At 40.6% G+C, this 25843-nt stretch overlaps 1 protein-coding gene across 20 annotated transcripts in view; it reads left to right on the top strand.

Moving 5' to 3' along the window:
• ATG7 (autophagy related 7) overlaps window positions 1-25843 on the top strand; it is a 244616-nt gene that overhangs the window by 49518 nt on the left and 169255 nt on the right. For all 20 annotated transcript variants that reach the window (XR_012011559.1, XR_012011558.1, XR_012011563.1 and 17 more), the window contains 5 exons: window positions 1008-1166; window positions 7566-7760; window positions 8980-9183; window positions 11113-11228; window positions 16152-16227. Coding sequence is in view for 14 of the 20 variants with exons in the window: in XM_072785118.1 (XP_072641219.1) it covers window positions 1008-1166; window positions 7566-7760; window positions 8980-9183; window positions 11113-11228; window positions 16152-16227 (750 nt within the window). In the remaining 6 variants the exon portion in view is untranslated. The remainder of the gene's footprint in view (window positions 1-1007; window positions 1167-7565; window positions 7761-8979; window positions 9184-11112; window positions 11229-16151; window positions 16228-25843) is intronic.

The raw sequence follows: 25843 nt of genomic DNA, 5'->3' as shown, positions 1-25843 counted from the left end.
TTTTTTTTTTTAAGATTTTCTTTATTTATTCATGAGAGACACAGAGAGAGAGGGATTTTCCGTATCTTTATTCTGCCTCCACGGTAGATTGCTTTGCTGGTAAAAGTCACTTATAAAACCGGATGAGTATGGGCAGCCCCGGTGGCTCAGCGGTTTAGCGCCACCTTCAACCCAGGGTGTGATCCTGGAGATCCCACGTCAGGCTCCCTGCATGGAGCCTGTCCTGCCTGTGTCTCTGCCTTCATCTCTCTCTCTGTATCTCATTAATAAATAAATAAAAAAAAAAAACAAAAAAAAAAAAACAAAAACTGGATGAGTAGACCAAGTTTACCAGTGGGCTTTCAACACAGATAACTGTGCTTTTGAAAAGATAGATTCTGGCCTGTCCTCAACCCTGAAAATGAACCTTGGATTCTTGTTGACCATCCCCTTGGAAACATCAGTTTAACTGAGTTTCTGAGTCTCTGCTGGAAGGATATTGAAATAAGAGAGAGCAGAATCAGCTTTGTAGCCAAAATCTTCTATGACATTATACAATGGGAAATAACTCAGAAGTCATTTTTCTGAGGAGTTAATTCAGGATTTAAGTGAGTTTTAAGTGAGCTGTTATTTATACTTAATTATTCATTAAGGGAAAGCAAGGACATTTGGGGGCTCATTGCTAATCCTTTTAAGACAACAGCTTAGACAATTCCTATGGGACTTACCTCCAAATTTTTCTCTGGTGTTACTGTCAAAAATAATGAGTTATTAGTCAGACCCACTCTGACATTTCTTAGTCTCATTACTGCAGGAAACCAGGCACCGGGTATATAATTATTTTGTCTTTTAAAGGAAGTTGACCCTCCGTTGATCAAAAACTGAATTTGCACAATCCTTTTTCTGAAGTTTCCTGTATTTTGAAGTTCCTAAGCTACTCCAAAGCAAAACCTCTTTTAGGGATTTCAAGAGAGACACCCTGTGACATGTTTGTCAGAAACACACCATGATCTCTTGTTTCCATGCAGGGTTGGGGTGTCAGACACATCACATTTGTGGACAACGCCAATATCTCCTACTCCAATCCTGTGAGGCAGCCTCTCTATGAATTTGAAGATTGCCTAGCAGGTGGTAAACCCAAGGCCCTGGCTGCAGCAGACCGGCTTCAGAAAATATTCCCTGGAGTGGTACGTTGATGTTGTTTGGGAACGTCAGAGCTTGTCTCCTGTAGTTTCCTACTGATTAATCTTGGGCAATGAAGGTCCTGTGGTATTGGTAAAAGAGAGTCAGACATTTGTCACTTACTACCCAGGCCTTCATTATATGGCCAGGCCTCTGTTTCCTCATCTCAGAGATGGGCATCAAAAAACAAAACTCATATATTGTGAAAATAAAATGAAGAATGTATGAAAAAAATGCTTTTGTAAGTTGCAAAGCATTATCGGAGTCTCATTTGAAGAATTTAGAAGTATGATATTTTTATATACTGCCTTATCCCAAAGGGATTCTTGGTAGCTCAGGTATAGGATTTTATTTCTCCTTCATTACCAGAATACTTGATAGTTACTTAGTGCAGTTTTATGAAATTAAATTGAATACAAGTCTGCACAGAATGAAGATCTGGCTAAATATTTAGCTTTTTACTCAAGCTGCTGGTTGTTTTTGAGTTGCATTATTTACTTTAAAAAAACCAAATAATAAGAGACAAGCCATTCAGCTCATTCAATTCAAAATCTCACCAGTTTTTTTCATAGGTCATCCACAAAAGGAAATGTGCATCTTGCATACTTAATCAGTTTATATGACAGAAGTTAGGTTAGATGTCTCCAAAGCATCTGCTAATACTTAAAGTGCCACAAGAGGCTCTCAGCCTTACCAACAACAACAAAAAAATTTTTGAAAAAAGACCACTTTCTCAAGGTTTTTCTGTTTAATTACTCAGTATTAGATTCATTCATTTTAATTTTTGCTTTAAAAGAAGCAACTTGATGGTTTTGTCCATTTCATCATTGATCCAGAAGAACATCATTTATTGGGTTTAATTCAACACCATTATTTAAGCACCCACTGTGTCCCCAGCTAGGTGCTGGAGGCCAAAAGAAATAAGAGTGCTAGAACCCTATCATATTAATTAAGTTGCTGCTACATTATTGCATATCGCACAGTCCTAACATGAGAGTGCCTTATTATTATAAGCATTTATCTCATACTCACAGGTCTGCAGAGTGGCTATAGCTGGACTCCAGTCTTTAAGTCAGGTTCCAGTCTGTGCTATGTGTTATAGTTTTAAAATCTAGGCTTGAGGAGCAGCAGTCATTTGGGTCATGCTCTTCTTACAATAGAAGGTGGAAATGAAAAAGGATTGGTGAAAACGTATCATACCTCTAAAAGTCTCAGTTCACTGGTGACACAATGCAGCATTCTCCATCCCCATGCCAAAGCTGGTCACAGGGCCAAACCCAAAGTCCAGGGGTATACTTTGCCTTCCTAGTGGGAGGTCCTGCAAAGTCATGTGGCTAAAAGTGAAAACATTAGTGAGAGGCAGTGCATGGTTGGGAAGAATAATCCAACCTATCACTGGAGAGTCTTATGAGCTCCCCTCAGGGCCCAGAGAGACCTGACTTTGAATCTCACCTCTGCTACTTAACTAGTTGCCTGAAATTTTTCCTTGTCCAGATAGTCTATGATCCAGTGCAGTCCTCCCTATTTATCTGTTCAGTTATTCTTTTACTTATTCATTAAATACTTAAGGTTTTCTGTGTGCTAGGAATTGGGTAACAAAACAGATAAAGTTCCCTCTTCTCTGCATGGAGTTTCTGTAGTCCAGAGGGGGACATGGTCAAAAACTAATTTCAGGGATGCCTGGGTGGCTCAGCAGTTGGGCACCTGCCTTTGGCTCAGGTCATGATACCAGGATCCGGGATTGAGTCCCGCATCAGGCTCCCTACGAGGAGTCTGCTTCTCCCTCTACCTGTGTCTCTGCCTCTCTCTCTCTCAGTCTGTGTCTCTCATGAATTAATAAATAAATCTTACAAAAAAAACAAATTTCATAAACAGTTGTAATTATAGTAAGTGCATGAAGTAGGAGCTCAGATGCTATAGGGACATTTACCAGGCAGCCTGACCTAAGCTCAAGATGCCCTTGAGGAGCCAAAGTCCTGCAGGATGAGTAGGGGTCAGCTAGATGAGGACAGCAGAGCTGTCTGTGCAAATGCTGGAGGCAGGAGGTGGCATAGCACTTCTGTGGAGCTGAAGGAAAACTAGGGAGGCTGAAGCATGAAGGTCAAGGAAGATAGAAGGGGCTAGGGCAGAAGCTAAAGCCAAAGCTAGGGCTGACTCACATGGAACCTTTTGAGATCAAGTTTACTTTTTCTTGAAACCACCAGCCCACCAGCGTTGAGTGTCCTCCTTGACACTTAAATTGTGCTATTCTGCTTTCCCTACTGGGTTATTCAGTCCTTGAGGCCAGGAGCCAGGTCTCATACTTTTACCCTTCCTGCCTTATCAACAATAATAGATAATGTGTAGAATCCATTAAGGTCCTGGTGTAATCCATCATAATCTCACCTACCGGTTACTCAGGCTTATGGTGCTTTCTTTGTATGTTCAGTTTGGTGGTGTTTATTTCTTTCAACAGATACTCACTCATCACCTTTCTCATGTCAGGCTGCAGACATGTCCTAAGTGAACAAGATATTGGAAGAACTGCTCTGCTGCAAATACCCTGTCTAATCTTGGGGTTGAATTAATTCAATAGGAAAAAACCTGACCATTAATAAATCAAACTATTTGAAGTTACTTTTTTTTTTTTTAAGACAAGACAATAAAATGTAGGATTGTGGAATTGCACTAGAGATTTTCAAACCCGGGAGACAGAACATGAGAGACTCCTAACTCTAGGAAACAAGGGGTGGTAGAAAGGGAGGTGGGTGGGGGTGAGGGTGACGGGCACTGAGGGAGGCACTTGATGGGATGAGCACTGGGTGTTATTCTATATGTTGGCAAATTGAGCACCAATAATAGATAGATAGATAGATAGATAGATAGATAGATAGATAGATAGATAGATTTTCAAACCCAACTCTGAATGTCTGTTATCAACCCTGATGAGTAACTGGTATTGGACCAGCTCTCCTGCCATAAATAATTATGCAACTGGGTAAAATATAAAAATGACTCTCTCTGGACAATGAACAATAGGTAGTGAAAGACAGTGGTCATAGACAGAAAGAAAAGCAAGAATGTTTGTCTTAGCCCATCACATGGAGGCACTCTCTGGCCCATTCCCAAGCCCATGAGGAGCCCAAGGAGATGTTCTTGGGCTTGATGAGCTGAGGAAACCGACATCCAATCTCAGAGCAGCTAAGGGAGCTGGAACATGCAGGACAGAGTATCAGACATGTGGGAGCTGAGCAGAGGAGGAGTGTGGGCAGCACCTTTGATCTGATCTTTGACCAGATCAAGCTGCGTGTGCTCAGGGCATGACTTTGTAAGGCTGGGTAAAAATGCACCATTGTCTGTTGTGGGCCGATTGGAGATTCCAGAGCTTCTCCAAGTCCAGGAGACATTGGAATCCCCACCTTTCCAGAATGGAGTGTCTTCACTGAACACCTTGAGCCTTTAGGTGACACTCTAGTATGTCAGAGCTCGGCATAAAAGCTAAACTATAGAGCTCCCAGGAGAAAGCAGCACAGTATGCTTGTGATAGGCAGAGATTTCCTAAGACCCAGGAAACACTGACCCGTATGTGTAAAAATGGATAACTTTGGACTTCATCAAAACCTAAAACTTCTGCTTCCCAATTGATGCCATTAAGAGAATGAAAAGACTAGTCAAAACCCAGAAAATACTCACAGTATGTCTATTTGGCAAATAGCTATTACCCAGAATCCATAAACACAACTCCTATCACTCAATAATAAAAGGACAGACAAGGGTTTGTTGGTTTGTTGGTTTTTTTAAGGTGCCAGAGACTTCTGTGCAGGCATTTATTTCATATTGAAGATCTATAAATGGCCAATGCACACACAAAAATGCTCAACATCCATGGTCTCAGGGAAAGAGGAATTAAAACCATGAAAATACATCACTACGTACCCACTAAAGTGGCTCAAATTAAGAAGACTGACAGGGCTAACTGTTGTCAGGTTGAGGAGCAACCAGAGCTCTTGGTCTGCTGCTAAAATAACCACTTTGTAAATTAGTCTGGCAGGTTTTCATGAAACTGCTCCTAGCCGATGACCCAGAAATCCCCACTCATAGATGTTTACCTGAAGGACATGAAAACGTATATACCCTAAAACACTTACAAAAGAATGTCCATAACAATTTTATTCATAATAGCCCAAATTTAGAAATAACCCAAATATCTGTCAATGAGACATTGAATAAACAAATGGAGGTATATTCACACAGCAAAAAGGGAACATGCTCTTGATACTTAACAATTTGGATAGACCTAAAAAGCATTATGCAGGGTTAAAGAAGCCAAACACCAACAGATATATACTGTAGATACCATTTATATGAGGTTCTAGAAGAGGCAAAACTAATCTAGGATTTAAAAAGTGATTGCAAAAAAAAAGTGATTGCAACAGTGGTTGTCCCAGTGGGAGTGGGGAGTAAGGGGCACAGGAGCACGTTCTGGGGTCATGCAAATATCCTATGTCTTAATAGGTGTATGCAGTGGTTAATCTGCAGTTTGTTGAAACACAGCCAGCTGTATACTTGAAATCTGTATATTACAGTTTCTGTAAATTATGCTTCACCCTGGCTACACATTTGAATCATCTGGGGAGTTTTAGGAAATATTAATGGCAAGTCCCACTCTCAGAAATTCCAATTTAAATAGTCTGGGGAAAAGTCTAGCCATTAGGAATTTTAAACCTCTCTGGGTGGTTCTAATATGCAGCCAAGGTTGAAAACTTCTGTGTTGAAACTTGCTGAATTCTGGCCTTAGGCATGTCGACCTAAATGGTGGGCTGAGAGCCAGTCCTAAGTAGGCTTACTGGCTGAAATTTTAGCAAGTAGAGAATCATTTAGGTCAGTGAAGTGAGTATGGCTCTGTATTACTGAAAAGGTCAGAATTGGTGTTGAGTAATTATGCTTGATTTTGGTGTCACTAATATACCAAAAATACCTTTCTGGATCAAGCCACCACCATTTAAGATACTTTGTCAATTGTAATAAGACAATAAGGTATTAACATTACTGTGATCTTTGCTTAAAGTTTACGACACTATTTGGTATATGGTAAATGCATCTTAATGAGTGAATTAATTAATGAGGGCCAGAAAGTTGTCTCTGTGGTGTTCTCATTGTTAAAATGGACTTGTTTTGAACCCTCTTTCTGAAGTCCTTTCTGTCTGGTGTCTTTTCCTGTAACTTTTTTTTTATGGTTTTAAATAGCATTGCTTTTGCTACCATTGTCCCTTTCTTGAATTCCAGAGATTAGGTTTAAAGTTTAAGATAAGGAGAGAATAGCCACAATCCACAAAATAGATTTTTTCCTTTGTGAAAGGACCTATTTATTCTGGTCCTCTCCCCTGCCCCCCACCAGTTGTTTTTCAGGTAAGTGACAGGTTTTGGCAAATGAATGATAAAGCTAATGTTTTCACACTCCTCTTTGTGGCCAGCGCTATGCAGAGGATTAAGGATGCAGTTTGTGATTCTAGAACACTTTCTTTTCTGTGGACAGTTAATGTCCCTGGCTTCGCTGACACCCCTATGTGACTCACTGTTAATCTGCCAAGAACTGTGGGGCCAGCGGGGGACCAGTCTTACAGAGCTGTTCTAAAGCCCCTATGAAAACTCCTGAGTCACCACACTTGCAGAGAATCTGGGCCACCAGGCAACTTCTTTCGACAGGGAATGAAGCTTCACTTCAGTACTGCACTCTGCTATAGCTCACCACCACCCCCACCGCCCTGTCCCCTCCAAACAAATATCTGCACACTCCTAAGTAGATTTTCTGGTCATAAGTTAGCAAGTGGAGTTTTTCAGTTTAGAGGATTTTTTTTTAAAGTTCATATACCTCTAAGATTAAGACAAGACTATCAGTCATTCTAATCTTATGTGAGTTTATTAAATCAAATGTTTTTTGTTATAATATCCTATTTGAAGAAGTTATATATTAAGGAAATGGCGGGGGTGGGGACAATTGGGAGCAAGTAGGGAGAGACAGTTGGCCAGAGGGCACTTTGATAGAGGTTCTTGTCTCAGGTTCTAGGAGAAAGCCAAGAGTACGGTTTTTTCCAGTGTCCTCCTTGCCTCAGATGGGATGTACTTCCCTCCTTTTTTGGAACTAGGATCCATATGTCTCTGCTTGCTACTTTATCCAGGCTTAGGGACCCTGGAATGACAGGAAAAGATAGTCTAGGATGTAGAGGTGAAGAAGGTACAGGGCACGGGTAGCAAAATCACACATAGAGAAATTTCTGGTTGCAGGTGACCACACATGCATGCTTGTAGCTATGGGGAGATATGGGCCCTAAGATATCACCTATATATTTGCTTCAGACGTCTATATATCTGTTTAGACATCTGTATATCTGTTCAGACATCTATATATCTGGGTGTTTCCCCAGAATGCCAGAGGGTTCAACATGAGCATCCCCATGCCTGGACACCCAGTGAACTTTTCAAGCGTCACCCTGGACCAAGCCCGCAGGGATGTGGAGCAACTAGAGCAGCTCATTGAAAGCCATGATGTCGTTTTTCTGTTGATGGACACCAGGGAGAGCCGGTGGCTCCCTGCCGTCATTGCTGCGAGCAAGAGAAAGGTAGAGTGTGTGGATCCTGGGACTTTCAAGTCTGAGTGCGACTTAATGTACCATCACCCTGGAGGAAGATCTGCCTTCCCTCCAGAAGAGAGATGTGCTGTGTATAACCTAGTGACATGGTGCCAAAAGGCTTCTACTGGCAGATGCTATCTTTACCTCACATACCACCATCTAATATAATAGGTTTCTCCTATTATTTAATTTTCATAGCAACCCTTTGAAGTACTCTAGAAGGGATATTCTACTTAGATTAAAATGTAAGTTCCAAGCAGAAAAGACCATCTCATTTACTACTATTTGGTCACTGACAACTTCAAGGACCGACAGTATTGAATGGTTAATTAAATCATGGTACATAAATGTGATGGAATACTATGCAGCTGTGCACAATTATGTTCTCAAAAACTTTAATAACATGGAAAATACCACATTACAGGATACAGTATTGTATATATTTAATATGAACTGTTTATAGCTATAAACAAACATTTCTATCTGTTTGGTGAGGGATGAGGGAGAGAAAAGAAGGGAGAAAGGTGGTGGAAGGAAAGAGAGAGAAAGAACACAGTAGGAAGAAATACCCCAAATTATTAGTAGTATGTGTTTGAGCCGTGAGATTGTGAGTAATTTTTGTTTTCTGATATACTTTTTCCTTTTTTTTCCAACCTATATAACCAGAAATATGAGAGGAATAAGTTATGACTAAGAAGTTCTAGTATAAATGAGAAACAAATTGTCCTTAAAAAATCTGTGTGACAGTTGAATTGTATAGTGTGTGAATTATATCTCAGCGAATCTATTATTAAAAAAAATGTGTGTAGGTATGTCAGATGATAGTGTAATGGTAGAAAGAATAAAGCTGAGGACTCTCAAGACTTGGTTTTATGCGTTTACCTCTTACCAGCTAAGTGACCTTGGGCAAGTTACAGAAATAACTACTCTGACTTTCATTATCCTCATCTGTAAATGGGAAATGTGTGCTGGGAATTTTAAATGAAGCAAAATAAAATAATTAATGTTAATCACTGGTCAAGTGTTTTGCACTTAATAAATCCTCAATATTGGGTTGTTTTTACTAACGTTGGCTTCTAGACACTAATTACATTCATATGCAAATACTTATAAAATGAATTTTAAAAGTTGACCAAATATGAAATTAGCCATGGTTTAAAATGTAAGTGTCTCTTAACTGTAGACTTTTATTCCTCAAAACCCACAGCTGGTCATCAATGCTGCCTTGGGGTTTGACACATTTGTTGTCATGAGACATGGCTTGAAGAAACCTAAGCAGCAGGGAGCTGGGGACTTGTGTTCTGGTCACCTTGTGGCACCTGCAGACCTCCTGGGCTCATCCCTCTTTGCCAACATCCCTGGCTACAAACTTGGCTGCTATTTCTGCAATGATGTGGTGGCCCCAGGAGATGTAAGTGGATTTCTTTGTGCTTCTAGATATTTCCTACAACTGTCTTGCCCACTGGGGCAAAATGGCCCAGCTCTTTCTCTTGTGACTATTTAAATTTTGTCTATTCTTTAAAAAAAAAAAAAAAAAGATTTTATTTATTTATTTATTTATGAAAGACACACAGAGAGAAAGGCACAGACGTAGGCAGAGGGAGAAGCAGGCTCTAGGCAGGGAGCCTGATGTGGAACTCGATCCTGAGACCACGGATCATGCCTTGAGCCAGGGGCAGGCGTTCAACCGCTGAGCCACCCAGGCGTCCCTAAATTTTGTCTTTTAACAAAGAGAAGAAGTCTCCAATTTGGGGGTGACGCTATCACACTACAAGCCTTGATTGGCGTCATCAACTGTGCACAGCTGTTCCTTGTTCACTAGCATAAACACAGTGAGCAACCATTTTTCCAGCAAGGAAACTGGAGGATAGACTGGTCCCTGGCAGCAGTCAGCTCTGTCTCCTGTGCATGTATCATTGAAGAGAACATTAAATGAGGTGTCTGAAGACCTGGATTCCAATCCAGGCTTGGACACTGCCTTGCAGGATAATTCCAAATAAGGCTCATAGGCTGCCTGTGTTTCTGCAGAAGGGGCTGGGCCCTATAAGATTGTCAGATTTAGCAAATGAAAATAGGATTCCCAGTTAACTTTGAATTTCAGGTAAATAAAGTTTTAGTATAAATTTTTGCCATGCAATATTCAAGACCTTCTCATATTAAAATACTATGCATTGTCTATCTGAAGTTCAAATTTATCTGGGCATCCTGTATTTTATCTGCTAACCCAATAGAAGAGGGAAAAATATTTTAACCTATTCATAGTGCAAGGTGGGTTGAATATGAAAGTGCTCTGAACAGCAAGTAGTACCCTGTTCAAATATAAGATTCTGTAGTATTAATGCCAGCACACAAGGCCCAGTCTGTAGGAATGGTCTTTTATCAGAACAGAGAATCATGTCCAGTGAAATAAAGCATAAGTGTTTCTGTGCCCTTCCCTTCATTTTCCCCTTCTTTAAAAATGTATTCCTTAATAACTCCTGCCTTTTTTGGAAGATTGGCTTCTATGGCCTCCCAGTATGAACAAATAAAAGATAAATATTCTCCATGTGAAGAAGGATGACTTGAGGATCTTCATCAGTGGTGTTATAACACATAGCTGGCCCTGTTACCGCATCATTACCAAGAAGTAGGATAAAGGAATCAATTGCAGTAAAGTCGTGTCTGTTCATAAGGGGAAAATTTCAGAGTCAAAATTATCCCTAACAACCACCTCTTAATTTGCCTAAAGTTGTAAGACTAGAATTTCTTTGGTTGCACTATTGAAGGGTTGTATTTGGAGCCATGTTGTAGCAAAAATACTTGCATTTCAACCCAGGGTGAAATGATGGGTGACTTGATGGGTGGGTGACATGATGTCCACACTGTGAGAGGCACGTAGGAACTGAGGACTGCAGGAAAGGCAAGTTATTGTCCCACCTCACAGGCAGTCTGAGGCACTGGCTCAGTTAGAATGGCAGGGCAAAATCATTTGTACTATTCAAGTGATTATTCCTCTCTGTGTCTCTGTCCTTCAGCTACCAAGTGCAGTGAGGTTTGAGTCAGTTAAAAGAGCATATGATGCAACTCCCTATTGGGGCAGCTAGGCCCCCAATCTTTAATTAGTTTGTAACTGTTACTCCTTTTTGGCAAAGTACCTCATTTAGTTACCTGAGTTGTATATTTTGTTTTTTTCTTGGTACTTGCAAGAAGCAGTATTATTTGAGGCTGAATGTTCTTTGTCCACACTGAGTGAGCATCTGGTTATGTTATATAGCTTTACCAGGGAGGAGGTTCATGCTTCAGACAGCACAGTTGAGTGGACTAGAACTTTGAGCACACATCAATGATTGTTTCTCTCTAGTCAACCAGAGACCGGACCTTGGACCAGCAGTGCACTGTGAGCCGCCCAGGACTGGCCATGATTGCAGGAGCCCTGGCTGTGGAATTGATGGTTTCTGTTTTGCAGCATCCAGAAGGGTGAGCTTACTATTTAGAGATGGTCATTTAAACAAAAAGCTTTTTGTATCTCCATTGGGCTTTTCTCATCCTGACTCCTCTGAGAATTGTGTTGCTTTTTAAAGCCGTCCTCGAAAAAACAAGACTGAAAACCCTAGTCTGATTCTTTTTTCTTGGGGAGCTTGTCATTGGACCTTTGGGGCTCTATCTCTGGATTCTTCTGGAATTGAACTCTTCTGAGTTATTTGGTAACTGATGATAAGGAAGAATAAACATTTTGGTGGGGGCCGTAGGGACCCTCATGCTTTTATTCTATTAGTAGGTTTTGATCTCCTTAGCCCTGAACGTTTGTAAGGCAATACATGAATCACATGTGATAGAAATTGTATTGGGCTGTATGTAACATCTTCAGTGACTTGGCCAAATGGGACTTTATTTTGTTTATGTGGCAAAAGCCTGGAGGCAGGCAGTTCAGTGTTGGTACAAAGGCTTTGTTAGGCCCTCAGGGACTTCGGTTCCTTATTAATCACTCAGGTACCCTTAGCATTTTTCCTTTTGCCTGCCACCTTGTGGTCGTGACTACATATTGCTTCTGTGTTAAAGTTAACACATGTCCTCTTGGCTGAGGCTGCCCCCTTTTATCAGAAAGGGAGACAGAACGTAAAGACTGCTAACTCTGGGAAACGAACTAGGGGTGGTAGAAGGGGAGAAGGGCGGGGGGTGGGAGTGAATGGGTGACGGGCACTGGGGGTTATTCTGTATGTTAGTAAATTGAACACCAATAAAAAATAAATTAAAGAAAAAAAAAGAAAAAAAAAAAGAACTTACCCGATTCACCCATGGATTCTTTTTTTTTTTAATAATAAATTTATTTTTTATTGGTGTTCAATTTGCCAACATAGAGAATAACACCCAGTGATTCTAACTCCTGTATCACACGGCCACCCTTCACTACAAGGAAGACTAACATATATGGTTATTTTGTCTGGACACATTACCTCTCTAAATAAAGTTGTCTTAAGATAGATGTGGAGAATGGATATTGGGTAGGCAAATAGCACTGTCTGCACACTCATTTTTTAAAATTATGCATATATTTTAAATCCCAGAAGAGATTGTTTTATGGTGGTATTCATTATGTTTGCTAACATTTTCCTTTTCTGTTACTTTTCATTTTCCTCTTCTATCTATCTTTGAGCTTCCAGCCAAGGCTGTATTATCCTTCTGCCAGAAGAATGCCCTTTATTATTTCTTTTAGCATCCCTAAAAGGAATGCTAGTGACAAGATACTTCAGTTTTTGTTTGCCTGAAAATGACTATATATTTGGAAGATATTTTTGCTGGGTTTAGAATTGTAGATTGGTGATAATTTTCTTTTAGCACATTGAGAGTATAATCTTGTCTCTGGTTGCTTTTATTGTTGAGGAGTTTGGTGTTTATCTCACAGAGGCTCCTCTGATACAGTTTGTTTTTCTCTCTCTTTCCCTGCCCTTAGTTGGTTTTAAGGTTTTCTCATTGCCTTTGCTTTTCAGAAGTTGGACTATGGTATACCTACTTACGTATTTATTCTGGTTGTGCTCTCTAGTGCTTCTTGAATCCATGGCTTGATGCTTTTCATCTATTGTGTACAATTCTCAGCCAGTATCTCTTAAAATATGGCTTCTGCCCCTTTCTGTCTTCTTTCCTTTTGAGTCTCTAATTGTGTGTCAGAATCAATCTATGCCCTTTTTTGTATATTCCAGTATTTGTCTTTCCTTGCTTCAGTTTGCCAATTTGCTTTTTGGCTTATCTTCCAGTTTGCTAATTCTTTTTCCTTCTGTGTCTAATACCATCCATTGAATTTTTAATTATTTTATGTTTCAGTTATAAAATTTCCATTTGATCTTATACATTTCCTGATCTCTGCTGAAATTGTGATTTTGATCTTTTTCATTCCTTGAAAACAATTATTATTTTCTTTTAAGCCCTTATCAGGTAACTCTATTATCTGGCTCTCCTATGAGTCTGTTCCTCTTGTCTATTATTTTTTTGGTTTTTGGCTTTTGGTTATGTATTACCTCCTCCAGTATCTGGTACTGTTTCCTTTTTTTTTTTTTTTTTTTTAAGAGAAAACCTTTTTTATTATGGAAAATTCCAACATCTATGAAAGAAAAACATATATAAAATAATAAATCCCATCGTATAGACCACCTAGCTTCAACAGTTACCAACATATGGCCCATCATTTGTCTATACAGATATCCACATTTTTCTCTCCCCACTGGCTTATTTTAAAGCAAGTCTAAGATGTAGCATTTCATTAATAAAAGGTATCTTTTTAGTGTGTATATCTATTTTACATATAAAAACAAAAGTAATTCCTTCATATCACCTAATATACAATTAGCTTTTAAATTTCCCCAGTTTGTTTCTCAAAAGGAGGGGATCTGAGTGGGAAAAATTAGAGAGGGAGATAAACCATGAGAGACCCCCAACTCTGGGAAACAAGCAAAGGGTTGTGGAAGGGGATGTGGGTGTGGGGATGGGGTAAGTGGGTGACAGGCACTAATGAGAGCACTTGATGGGATAAGCACTGGGTGTTATACTATATGTTGGCAAATTGAATTTAAATTAAAAAAATTCCCTAGTTTCTCAAATCTGCTTGGTTATTATTATTTTTTTTTCTTGCTTGGCTAATTTTGACTACTGGACATTGTATATGAGAAATTGCAGAGATGATGTGATTTACATTTCCTTCTGGCAAACTGCTAGACCAAGTCCTAGAATGCTTAAGTCCAATTAGGGTTTGTCTATTTCTGGTTCACTCTTTTTCCTAGCATGTAACCCCCATCGGTCCCAACCCAAAGCCCAGGATATTTTCCATGATTCCTCCTTATTGGCAGACCTCAAGCTCTAGTTTTTCCTTCCAGTTCATTTGTCTGTCCAGCTTCTGATCCTATAGCCAGTGCTTTTGGAGGTTGGCAATCACTTTATGGCAGAAAGTTCCCTTGCAAATGCCTTGTTTACCTCTATGGGCGGCTTCTCTCCTCTCACAGATCCCAGCTCTGCAATTCTTCCCTACTTTGGTAGCTGTCAGGCTTTCAAAGGTTTTAATATTGTATCTAGCTTTCTGTTTGTTTTCAGTGAAAGGTTAGTCATGACTACCTAGTCTATCAATGACATACAATTTTTAAAAATATATTTTTTTAATTTATTAAGCACTCATTGTGTACTAACTTGCATGTGAGAGTAGACAAGTGAGCAGGCTGGTACATTTTGTTTCAACCTGACTTTGGCTTTATAGCAGACTATATATTTACCATACTATAGATATTTTACATTAAAGATATAAAACTTACCACATTTGCGATCTGGACACCCAGATGCTCTAATCAAGAAGATCTTATTACTTTATGACCTATAAACAATAGAACTAATTCATCTTGTAATAAGTAGAAGTGGGATAAAATTAAATTGATTTCAAAAATAGAATCAGTAATTTTAAGAAAGAAAGAAGGAAAGAAAAGATGAGAAAGGGGTGGGGGAATGAAGAGGAAAGGAAACAAAAAATAAAAAAGTAAAAGAAAAATGATTAAACAGTTTAAGATTCTCTCCATATCTGCCCAAGTGTCTGCTGCCAAGTGTCAGCTAGCGTAGGCAAACTGAAGTCAAATGGGTATTTACACCTGACTGTCTGACAAATACACTGTGATTTATTTCATTTGTCAGACACTTATTACATAGTGCTTACCTTGTGCTAGGCACTGTTCTAATCATTTTGCAGAAGTAACTCACTTAATCCTCATAGCAAACCTATTAGGAAAGAACTATTACCTGTCCCATTTTTGAGGGGGGAAATTGAGGCATAGGGAAGATAAGTTGCTGGAATTCACAAAGCTGGGCTTTCACTCAGTTTGGCTCCAAACTCTGTTTTTAATCATCCTGCTATGCTGTTTGTAACACAGGCAGGAGAGACTTGAATTTTCGAAAGATTTGTTTTTCCAATTCTCAGAAATTAACATCAAATATTCTATTTACTTTATGACTCAACAGTTTTTCTACACAATTGAAAAGATGACCCCTGTACAATGTTGGTAGCATACATAGCTAGTCTAGGTGCAAGAGAGTTAAAGGAAAATAAAGCAGCTTTTTTTTTTTTTTTTTAACTTCCTCTAGTCTCTGTCATCCCCCTGACCACCCCTGCCTTCTAAGTGTTGTGTGGCCTCCTGACAGGACATATCTGGGATAAAATCTTGGAGAGCTGATTGTGCCATTCCTTGACACTGACCCCTCTGTGTGTTCTCCCTGGTCATAGGCTAAAACCAGGCCCTTCTGTGCCGTAAGAAAACATCACACCGTCATTCAGGAAGGAGTGCATTTGTTCTCCTGCCCCATTAATTCCTTACTGTTTCTGTCTCCTTCCTCCATTTTCATAGCATTCATATCACCTCAAGAAGTTATGGTTGGAAAGTTTTCCATTTCAAAATTTCTGTACAAAAATGTGCCATGGTTTTTACAAGACTATCTCAGAGTAAGGGAGTTAACATTAAACAGCTTATCACGTGCCAGCCACTGCACTTGGCAGTTTTTCTAACTTATTCCTAATTTATGCTTCATAACTATCTTATTTTTACTTTATAGGTAATGGACCCAGAGCACAGAGAAGTTAAGCAATCTGCCTGTGGTCACAAGCTCTGGCTTTTCTAACTTCAAGACGCAGGGATGTGTGTGTGTGTGTGTGTGTGTGTGTGTGTGTGTGTGTGTGCACGCTCTCACGCATATGTGTGTGTGAGCTCTTCTTCTTTCCTTCCCTTGGAAATTAGGTCTCCGCTAAATCTTGCTGCCTTGCAAGGGTGTTTTCAGTTATCCTTATAAATCTCCCATGGTCCCCCTCCAGACCATCCTCACAGATGTCAAGCATTAACTTTTATTAAATGAGCACCTCTAATTGTTTTCATTTCTCAGGGGCTACGCCATTGCCAGCAGCAGTGATGACCGCATGAATGAACCGCCAACCTCTCTTGGGCTTGTGCCTCACCAGGTTAGTGATTTGGAAATGAAGTCATCATTCTGGACCTGGTGCCAGTGGCACAGGGGGGAATGCATTCAGGGTCCCTTCATTGTCCACTCAGCCCACCGCTTTTCCACCCTCCTTATTCTCCAGCTGCCCTTGAGTTTCTGTGGGAGTGCTTTCAGACTACCTGGAAAGTATCCCATTCCACAGGGATGGTGATGAGGAGAAATCATGAGCAAGCAGCATCACCCAGAGTCTTGGATGCATTAACCATATTGACCAGAGGTCCCATAATGGAGAAGCAGCAGCAAGAACAGACCCTGGAATCAGCTGGATGGCAGTTTAAGTCCCAGCCATGCAATTATTGAGATGGCCTTCCTTGGCCAAGTCCCTAAACTTATCTGAGCCCCTGTTTCTCCATCTATGCAATGTGACAATAATACACCCCTCATGTGGTAGTTGCAGAGATGAGAGGTGATGTGTGCAGAGGGCTCCGCAGTGGTGCCTGGTGTGCCATAGGCCCTCAGTGAAGGGTGCTTGCTATTTTTGCTGTTGTTTATTATTGATTCCCTAGCCACATAAGAAGCCTTATGGGTATGCATGGGAAAACCATTAGAGGTGTCAAAAAGTAAGGTTTCTTCTCAGAAAAAGAATCTGAAGTATCATGAGGAAGATTCATCACAATGAGCTGTTGGTCGGGGAGGGGGGACAAAAGGTGGTGGAATGAAAATTTCAAATTCATGTTGCCCGGTCACTAGTTTTTGTTACTATGTTTTTGGAGGGATGAAGACATTTTCCAATCTTACCTTTTGGTAGTCATTTCTCTAGGACCCATATGTGTATTTCAGTGTGTAAGAGAAAGGCTGTCTCCATGGATGAAGCAGTGAAGGTGCCTGATAGTTCTGGCTGAGGGTCATGCAGACAGACTCACGTGAAGCTGAGGGCGAGAGTAGGGTGGCGCATTCAGCCCACATTTGTCTCCTCCTGCCTCCTGTCATCTACGATAGCCCTATCATTTTTCAATTGAGGATTTGAATTAGAAGAGGGGAAATTATTTGCCCACAGTCACAGAGAGGTAGTGGATGAGCCAAAACATGAACCTAAACTTGACACTCCTACTGGTGTTCTTCATGAGGTTTTATGAGTGAAACTTCCCTGGCCTGCCCATTGGGAGTGTTACCTTCTGGTCGCTACACCAGCCCTCTTGCAGTAAGTCGCCCGTCAGATACCATGTGTTAGGTTACTTACCCTCCCAAAGCCTCGTTTCCCGTATCAGTAAAAGCAGGTGTCTTACCTTGTATCCAGGATTATGCCTCCCATAAGGTTTTGTAAGCCATAAAACACAGTGCAAGTGTGGCTTTCCAGTCTGCCTCACACGGACTGTGTGCCATTGTGTAGCATTTATCTGACATGACTGTGTTCATCTTTCTAAAAACATTTCAGGCAGGACCCAGCAGACACTATAATACCTCTCCATGGCAAGAAAGCTGTCCTCTAGAGCTGACCTCTGCTACTTATGCTCGAAGCTCATTTGAATCCCTACCCACTTCCCCTCTTCACATGTCTCTACCCCTTTCTCCTGACCTTGAGCTGTGCCCTCATCGCCCTTACAGATTTCATACTGAGAAAGGCCTTAATTAGATTTTCAGTCATGCCCCTGCACTTCTCTCCTTAAGTCCTTTATGTTAAATCACCACAGCTGTAGTTTCCTTAGTTCTGAGGCCAGAGGGCAAAACAGTCTCTTTATAGAAGGGGTCCAGTGTCAAAATGCATGTACCCATGTTTCTAAAGTACTATGGCAACTAATCCCTCTCAGTGTCATTTACCCCCATTGAGCCTCACAATTGTTTGTCATTCACCAACTCTTCTAGCTCTTTCTCCTCGTTTTCAAATGTCTGAAGGATTATTTTGGTTGTTGGCCATCTCTTCATTTGGTCTTTTCAAAGGCTGAAGAATAACCCAGCCATATATGGGAAAAGCCCAGCGCTTGTGTGTGATTAGTTGCTTACATTATTTCAAGTTTCAAGCCTTTATTTTTAGCTACTATCTAAAAAAGACAGTGGAGAAAGAACTTTAAAATTAATCAGTGTTGTGTGGTTCCTATTTATAGACTTTAAATTTCTTCTTTTTTTTTTTTTTAAATGGAGTGAGTCCATTTCTGCAACTGTGTTTTGATTAGGAGAACATCGTTTCCACAAAAACACTGGGCTGTGTTGCAATGCCCTGCTGCAGACTCAGCACTTCTCTCCTCCTCTTCCTGGCTCTCCAGATTTCCTCTTGGAGAGGAACTTGGTAAACCCCTTTGTGTGCCTTGCATACAAAGAACAACCCGTGAGTTCCCTGAGCTCATTTTTTTTTTCTGTTCCCCAAAAGAGAGTGTGTGTTAATTGGCCCCTGTGGAATGAGCTGTAGTAGAAAAGTGATAGCCCTTGGATGGGAATCACAAGGCCCCCCACTAGCAGCTCATTGTGTAATCTGGAGAAAGTTGCTTAACTTAGCCTGTGGGCTCTGTGTCTCTGCTTTCTGTGTCAGACCAGGGAGGCCTGAGGATTACTTGGTTGATCTGCCTGTGGAACCACAGGCAGAATTTGGCCCATCCAGAGATTGGCCAAGTGTAGGAAAAGGCTTGATTAGGCCCTGACATTCAGTGATAGCCTGAAAAAAACTTGATTGATTTTGAAAACCATGAGAAAACCATTTGAGGGTAAGAAAATAGGCTTATGGGCTTATTCTTTTTTAAAACTGTCTGGCCCAGTGTACATAGTAGGGATTGTGCAAGCAGCCAACAATAAGCATAACTCTTTTTGTCTGTAAAGGCAATGATTTGGGTAATTTAAATCATCATTTTATTGATGTATAAAGTGTGTCAAATCCTACAAATCATTAAGTATACAACTTGAATTATCACAAAATAAACACTACTCATGTACCCAGCATACAGATCAAAATAAAATGTTATCAAGTATTCCCAAAGCCCCTTCATGATTCTTGCAATTATGATTGCATACTTCCTACGCAGAGGCAAGCATCTCTTGATTCTCAACACTGTGGGAGACTTTTGTCTAATTTTGAACTTTCTTTTTTTTTTTTTTTTTACAGGTTTTATTTATTTATTCATGAGAGACAGAGAGAGAGAAGCAGAGACACAGGCAGAGAGAGAAGCAGGCTCTATACAGGGAGCCTGACGTGGGACTTGTTCTTGGGTCTCCAGGATCACACCCTGGGCTGAAGGCTGCACTAAACCGCTGAGCCACCCGGGCTGCCCCAATTTTGAACTTTCTGTAAATGAAATCATCTAATGTAGTATACTCTTTGGAGTTTGGCTTCTTTTGTAGAGAGAACTTTTTCACTGCAGATCTTACCATAGTATTGTTCCTTCTGCTTTCCATCAAGTAGAATCTTTAACAAAAAAAAAAAAAAAAAAGTTATCTTTTCCTGGCTTTCAGGGTGGTGGCTGAGTTCCATGAGGTCAGACCCTTTTTTTCCTGGTTCTTTGGTGCTGGCACAGCTCAAGAGTTATAAAAGGTACAGGCTACTCTTGATATCTCCAGGAAGTTGGTTTTCAGGTTTATAAGAGATCCTGAATGTGACAGAAATTGGAAGCCTGTGAAGTTACTGATCATTTGACTAGACCTCCCTCAAAAAATGAAAAACAAGGTGGCACTACAACAGTCCTCCAAACACCATGGTCATTAATATAGCAGTCAGCTTTTATCCCGCTTGTGGACCAGGCAGTTCACATTTTTTGTCTTTGGGTGAATGTACTCTTGGCTCTCAAGTACTGATGAATAAAGACCCTGAATGTGTATGCCCTTCCTAGGGGTTTAGACTTGCCAACCCCATGGTTCTCTTGGGCTCTTGGATTCTTTCTTTTAATTACTTTCAGAAACACAGAACAAAGCCGGAACTAGGGCAGGACCCTGGGAGAGACCTGGCCTGGGAAATCTCTGAGACAAGTCTGAGACAGAGCTGGGGTTCCTAGCCATTCCTTGGATTGCTAGTTATTTGGCTTGTCTGCATAGGCTATGCCCCCACAAATCCTCAGGCCTTTAGCTTTGAATAAGCTCTTCTTATGTTGTCAGAAATGCTTATCGCAGTGTGCCTCTAGGGATATGGATGGACTGAACTGCTGAGGAAGGAGATGAAGAAGATAAGCAATAAAAGCCCATTTCCTGAGATGTAGCCCAAGAAAAGGAGTCTCCTTCCCTCTCTGCTTCTTTACCCTTCCGATTGATGATAATGGGAATGGCAGGAAAAATAAATTGTCTAAATGTCTGCTGTTTCTCCATATCAGATGCTGTGATTTGTGACCTATCCATCCTCTTAGACCGTTCAACCATCCCTTCAGCAAATGATGCCCAAACACTGTGCCAAGAACCTTGATGTTCAGAGAAGTTCAGCAACTGACACAAGGTCACCCAGTGTTTATTTCCACTTGGTTTTGGAATGATCTAAGTTGAAGGATATACTCCAAGCCATGTGGATGTAGTGGAGCCTCATTCCAGTGGGAGGCCCCTAAATAGAAGGAGGGATCTGGGTACAAGACCTGACAATGTCTGTGCTTTGTGTGGGGGCCCTAGAAAAAGAGAGGGTGATAGGCTTTCTTTGGAGAATGACAGAGGCAATGAATTACATATAGTACCAGAGTTCAGATGTGTCTTAGAGAGCATCTCTCATCCCAGAGGACTTGGACATAAGTTTATCAGTTCAAGGATGTTACTTGTGCTCACCTGATGAGGTTATCCTGTTTGAGAGGTCCCGTGTGAGAGGCAGCCTGTAGGCTTTGCAATCATATGGATCTGATTAGAATCCTAGGTTTGCTTCTTAATTGCATTTTCATCCATTCATTTTTTTGTCCTTATACAAAAGATTTGAGACAGCTCTTGTCACTTGTTACTGTGTGGCCTTGTGCAGGTTACCAATCCTCTCTGAATTTCACACTTTATGCCAGTAAAATGGGAATAATTATATAATAAACTCCTGGAACTAACATACAGATTACATCACATTTACTAAGCAATAGCACAGTTCTGGGCACATAAGGGATACTAGTAAATGTTTATTTTATCTTTCTCTTTCACTTTGAACTAAAATGGTAAAATAGAGCTTCTGTGTTCTCCTAAAGAGGGAGTTACAAAGATTCTTCATAAAACCCTGGAAGCATTGAGTGCATTGGAAAGAGTTGAAAAAGATTAACCAGCTCTATTCTGCAGGCTTTTTCTAAGAATAAGGCAGGCTCATTTCCAGCTCAGTCCTTCTGTCCCTCGGTGGCTCCATTTCAATAGCAAGAGGTGGATCATTGGTAGTCGCTGACACTGTTGTCTGAAACAAAGATGACTGACTATGCAGTGCCTGGGATTTTGCAATTGCTCAACTCCCCATTTTGGCATTGATTTTGATTAAGATTCTTTTTTTTTTTTTTTTTTTTTTTTTAGATTAAGATTCTTTCAACAGGGGATCCCTGGGTGGCTCAGCAGCTTAGTGCCTGCCTTCGGCCCAGAGCGTTGATCCTGGAGTCCTGGGATCGAGTCCCATGTTGGGCTCCCTACATGGAGCCTGCTTCTCCCTCTGCCTGTGTCTGCCTCTCTCTCTCTGTGTCTCTCATGAATGAATAAATAAAATCTTTAAAAAAAAATTCTTTTCAACATTCTAGAGTAATCTCTTGGAGTTTGGAGTTCGTCTTTATTTATGCAGACTCCAACTCTAGAAATGTTGCCAGATCTGATGGAAACTGGTGTGAAGTCAGTGCAGCAGGTTCAGTTGTGGCCGCACTGTACCTTCTCAGGGTGGCTGTTTGTCTGTGGACATTGGCTCTCTGCTTCCCATCAAGGCGGGGTGGGCTTACAGCTCAAGCTGATTTTACTCAGCTCTGGTGTACACACCGCCAGCAGTAGCCCAGAATGGAAGCAGCTCCTTCCTATACCTGATCTATTTATTTTGTAGCCAATTGGCTGTAAATGACTGAAGATCTAATTTCATTTACCCAGACCCTGATAGCCACCAGGTACTGAGTTTTTGTTTTTGCAGGACTTTTTGTTTAATTTCTGTGCTTTCTTTTTCTTTCCTCCTCTCTTTTTATTTCCCGCATGCTCTGCAGCTCTCTTCCCCAGGCTTTGGAGCCAGAAGGAATAGAACTCAGATTCCTGGCTTTGCCACTGAGTGGTTGTGGAATCTTGGGCAAGCCATACTACTTCCCTGAGAAAGTCACAGGATGGTTTTGAGGGTAAATTGAGATAAATAAGTGAAAACACCCAAGAGCACAGGATGACAATAGTGCTCTCCTCCTTCTCTTCCCATTTTCCACATTATTCCAGAACATGCCTTCCCGTACAGCTTGCAAGAAGAAGAGCAGCTGTTTCTTTGAAAGGGAAAAAGGAGAGGGGTAAACACTGTAGGGGAGGCATAAGAGCAGCGGCAAAGATGGGCGAGAAGAGTGCTTGGTGAGTTTGAGGACCTGCAGGGCTGCAGGTGTGCCTGTAACACAGGGCTGAGAAAGCACAGGAGGATGGCGTGGGTGGAGGGGAGTCAGTCAAATCCTATAGGCATTTGAAAGCCATGGATCCTCACCCCAAGGGCAGTGGAAAGCCAGTGAGTGGAAAATCAGGAGATGGACATAATATGGTAAGATTTGGCTGCTGCCTAGAGAATGGCCTAGAGGAGATCTGAGCAGGTCTGGATATAGACTTGGAGTCTGCTACCCATTAAGTGAAAGACAGCCTAATCCAGGGGTTCCCACATCTGACTACATCAGAGTCACCTCTGGAGCCATTTCAGAATCACATTTCCTGGCCCTTTTCTGGATATACTGAATGCCAGCCTCCAGGGACGTTAGAAAAAAAAAAAAATGGCTTCTTGGTGGCATCCTATGGGACAAAGTACATTACTTTTCAAGTTAACACAGACCAAATTCTGCTCTTTGAACATACCTTTGAATTTTGTGCTCCCACCAACTCAAGTTCTGTTTACAAAAGGACCCTTGCCACCTTGTCCCCAGCCCACACCACTAGCCCAAGCAGGTGTTCCTGCCTGTGAGCCTATGGAGCTAATTAGGCACAGCACAGGTGTGCCTAATGACTTGGGCTGGGACCACGCCCACTGTCCTGCTGGAACAGCTGGGGAGGGAGGCCAAAGAAAGTTTAAAGGCCCTCCTCTGAGACTTTTGCATATCTCCTGCCAGGTGTTTCATTTTGTTTTGTTTTGTTTTGTTTTGTTTTGTGTTTTTTTGTTGTTTTCTGGTGAGGGGAGCTTGTCCTTCTTACAAGGCAAATACCACCAGTGCCTCACTACTGTTGGACAACGGCAATTTCAACTCAGGCTGCTTTCGCCCTTGATGGAACCTGGGGGCCATGAGAGCTAAGGGAGCCAAGAAATGACAGCTAATTGTATTTCTTCTAGGTTCTGTCATTCCCAGGTGGGCTTTTAAATATTCAGGGGGGTAGCAAAAATTGGAGAGCTGATTTGTGCATGATTTTTTTTTTTTTTTCTGAGGAAGGCAACACAGGAAACGGATGCTGGAGATTATTTTGAGGATGGGGAGTTGGGGGCAATAGGGACTTATATCTTTCATTTTGTGCCTTTCTATATTTTAAAAATGTTAAGATGATAAACAGGTTTTTTAATTACCCTTTTTGAGGTATAATTTATATAGCTCATTTAAATGTACATTTTAATGAGTTCTGACAAGTGCATACACATATATAACCACTACCACCCCAAGTGAGATGTTGAATCTTCCCAGTCAACCCCAAAATTTCCTTTGTGGCTTTTCCCAGGTAATACCCCACCCTCATCACCAGGCAACCACTGATCCATATCCATGCAGGCCATTTAAATTTCTTCCTTATTCTTTCCCGTATTAAGAGGAAAAAAACTTATTGTAAATTAAAAAAAAAAAAAAAAACATGTAGAGAAGCAGGCAACATTTGGCTCCTCTAAGAAATCTCTTACTAGCCCCAAAGCTAGATAGAGAGGCAAGGCATTTGTGTTTGTAAAATCTACAGTTTTTCCCCTTCAATACAGAGGAGGTCACGTAAGAGGAAATTAAATATGTAAATATTTTTTAAATATGAAAATGGGAGTAAATATCCTGTTGAGCATGAGTTGTTTTTTGTTTTGTTTCCTGTCATGTGCATTGCTTTTATTTATAGGTAGAATTTTTAAAAAGCTGTTTAGTGCTAACCCTCCTGTATGGAAAGATTGACAGCAAATACTAGTAATAGAATAAAAGTTTACAGTGAACTGTGTGCATTCCCCAAAGTTAGAGAATTTACCTTGAGCAGTATCCAGAGGGCTTACTTATTATTAGTTCTTGTGTGGATAGAGAAATGACTTTACTATCATTTCATAAAACCTTTTGAATGTTATTTTAGATGTGGGCAAAATTTGGTGAGTGTGGTGCTATTTTTAGAAAATGTGGAAAAAAATGAGAAGTTTGCTAAAAGCTGCTTCCATCTGTTTTCTGACGTCTAACAGGTGATGTTGAGTGGTCTAGCGCAAACCACAGGAAGGTGTAAATACAGTTGGTAACTAAAAGCTCCTGTTTCATGTGCTTGCCTGATGAGAATCACCTGGGGCTCTTATTAAACATTCGGATTCTCAGGCCGTACCCCAGGCCTTACCCCAGCCCTTTTGAATCAAGTTCCAGAGAGGAATTATTTCTGATCAGGCAAGTTTAGAAAAACACTGAGCATATTGCTTCACATTGTACACTTCTAAGTAGGAGGTGATGGTGAATTTTTCTCTACCCAAGCTAAGGACAAATTTCTAGAATTTCTTGGATTATGAATTGGGGAGTGGCCGCTTAAATAGATGTGAACATATTAGGATTTTGCATAGGGTACCTGGATTTTAGATTGCTCTGTGATTTCTGTGTGTATCTAAGGAAGGAAGGTGCTAAAACTTTAAAATAACAACCTCTGCTCTTCAAGTTTTATACGATTATTGTAGGATTGAGGGAATGCAGAGCTTTTTGTGGAAGTTCTATGCACTTTTAATACTGGGGATTTAAAGCATTGTTGATGGGGAAGGGCTTCATATTGCCTGGAAAATGTGAATGGTGCTAAATTGGAGTTCTTCTTGTGGTATGAGACTTGTTTTCTCTGTATAGTTCAAATATGAGTAATTTGGTAGGCTTTGGGATGTTTGTATTTTTCTCATTTCATAATAATATGTAGCCTCTTTTATAAACATCTCACTGTGCTTTGGGCAAATGCAAATAGTTCAACCTGTGTCTTGCCCTTTAAAAGCAAGAGAAATAAATGTTTTTGTTAATTGTAGCACACAAACTGATTCTAAAATTCATATGGAAAGACAAAGGACCCAGAATAGCCAAAATAATCTTGAAGAAGAACAAAGGTGGAAGGCTCACACTTCACCAGTTTCAAAACTTACTACAAAGCTACTATAATCAAAACAGTGTTGTACTGTCATTAGAATAGATATATAGATCAACCAAATAGAATTGAGAGTCGAGAAATTAATTCTTATATTTATGGTCATTTGATGACCATTCAATTGGGGAAGAATAGTCTTATCAATGAAGCATTGGGACAATTGGATTTCTACATGCAAAGGAATGAATTGAGATGCTGGTCTCCTACCATATACACAAGTTAATTCAAAGTGGATCATAGACATAAATGTA

Source organism: Canis lupus, chromosome 19 (assembly GCF_048164855.1).
Source record: "Canis lupus baileyi chromosome 19, mCanLup2.hap1, whole genome shotgun sequence".
Taxonomy (NCBI): Eukaryota; Metazoa; Chordata; class Mammalia; order Carnivora; family Canidae; genus Canis; species Canis lupus.
The sequence above is the reverse complement of the archived record's forward strand: the minus strand, read 5'-3'. Positions and strand labels throughout refer to the sequence as shown.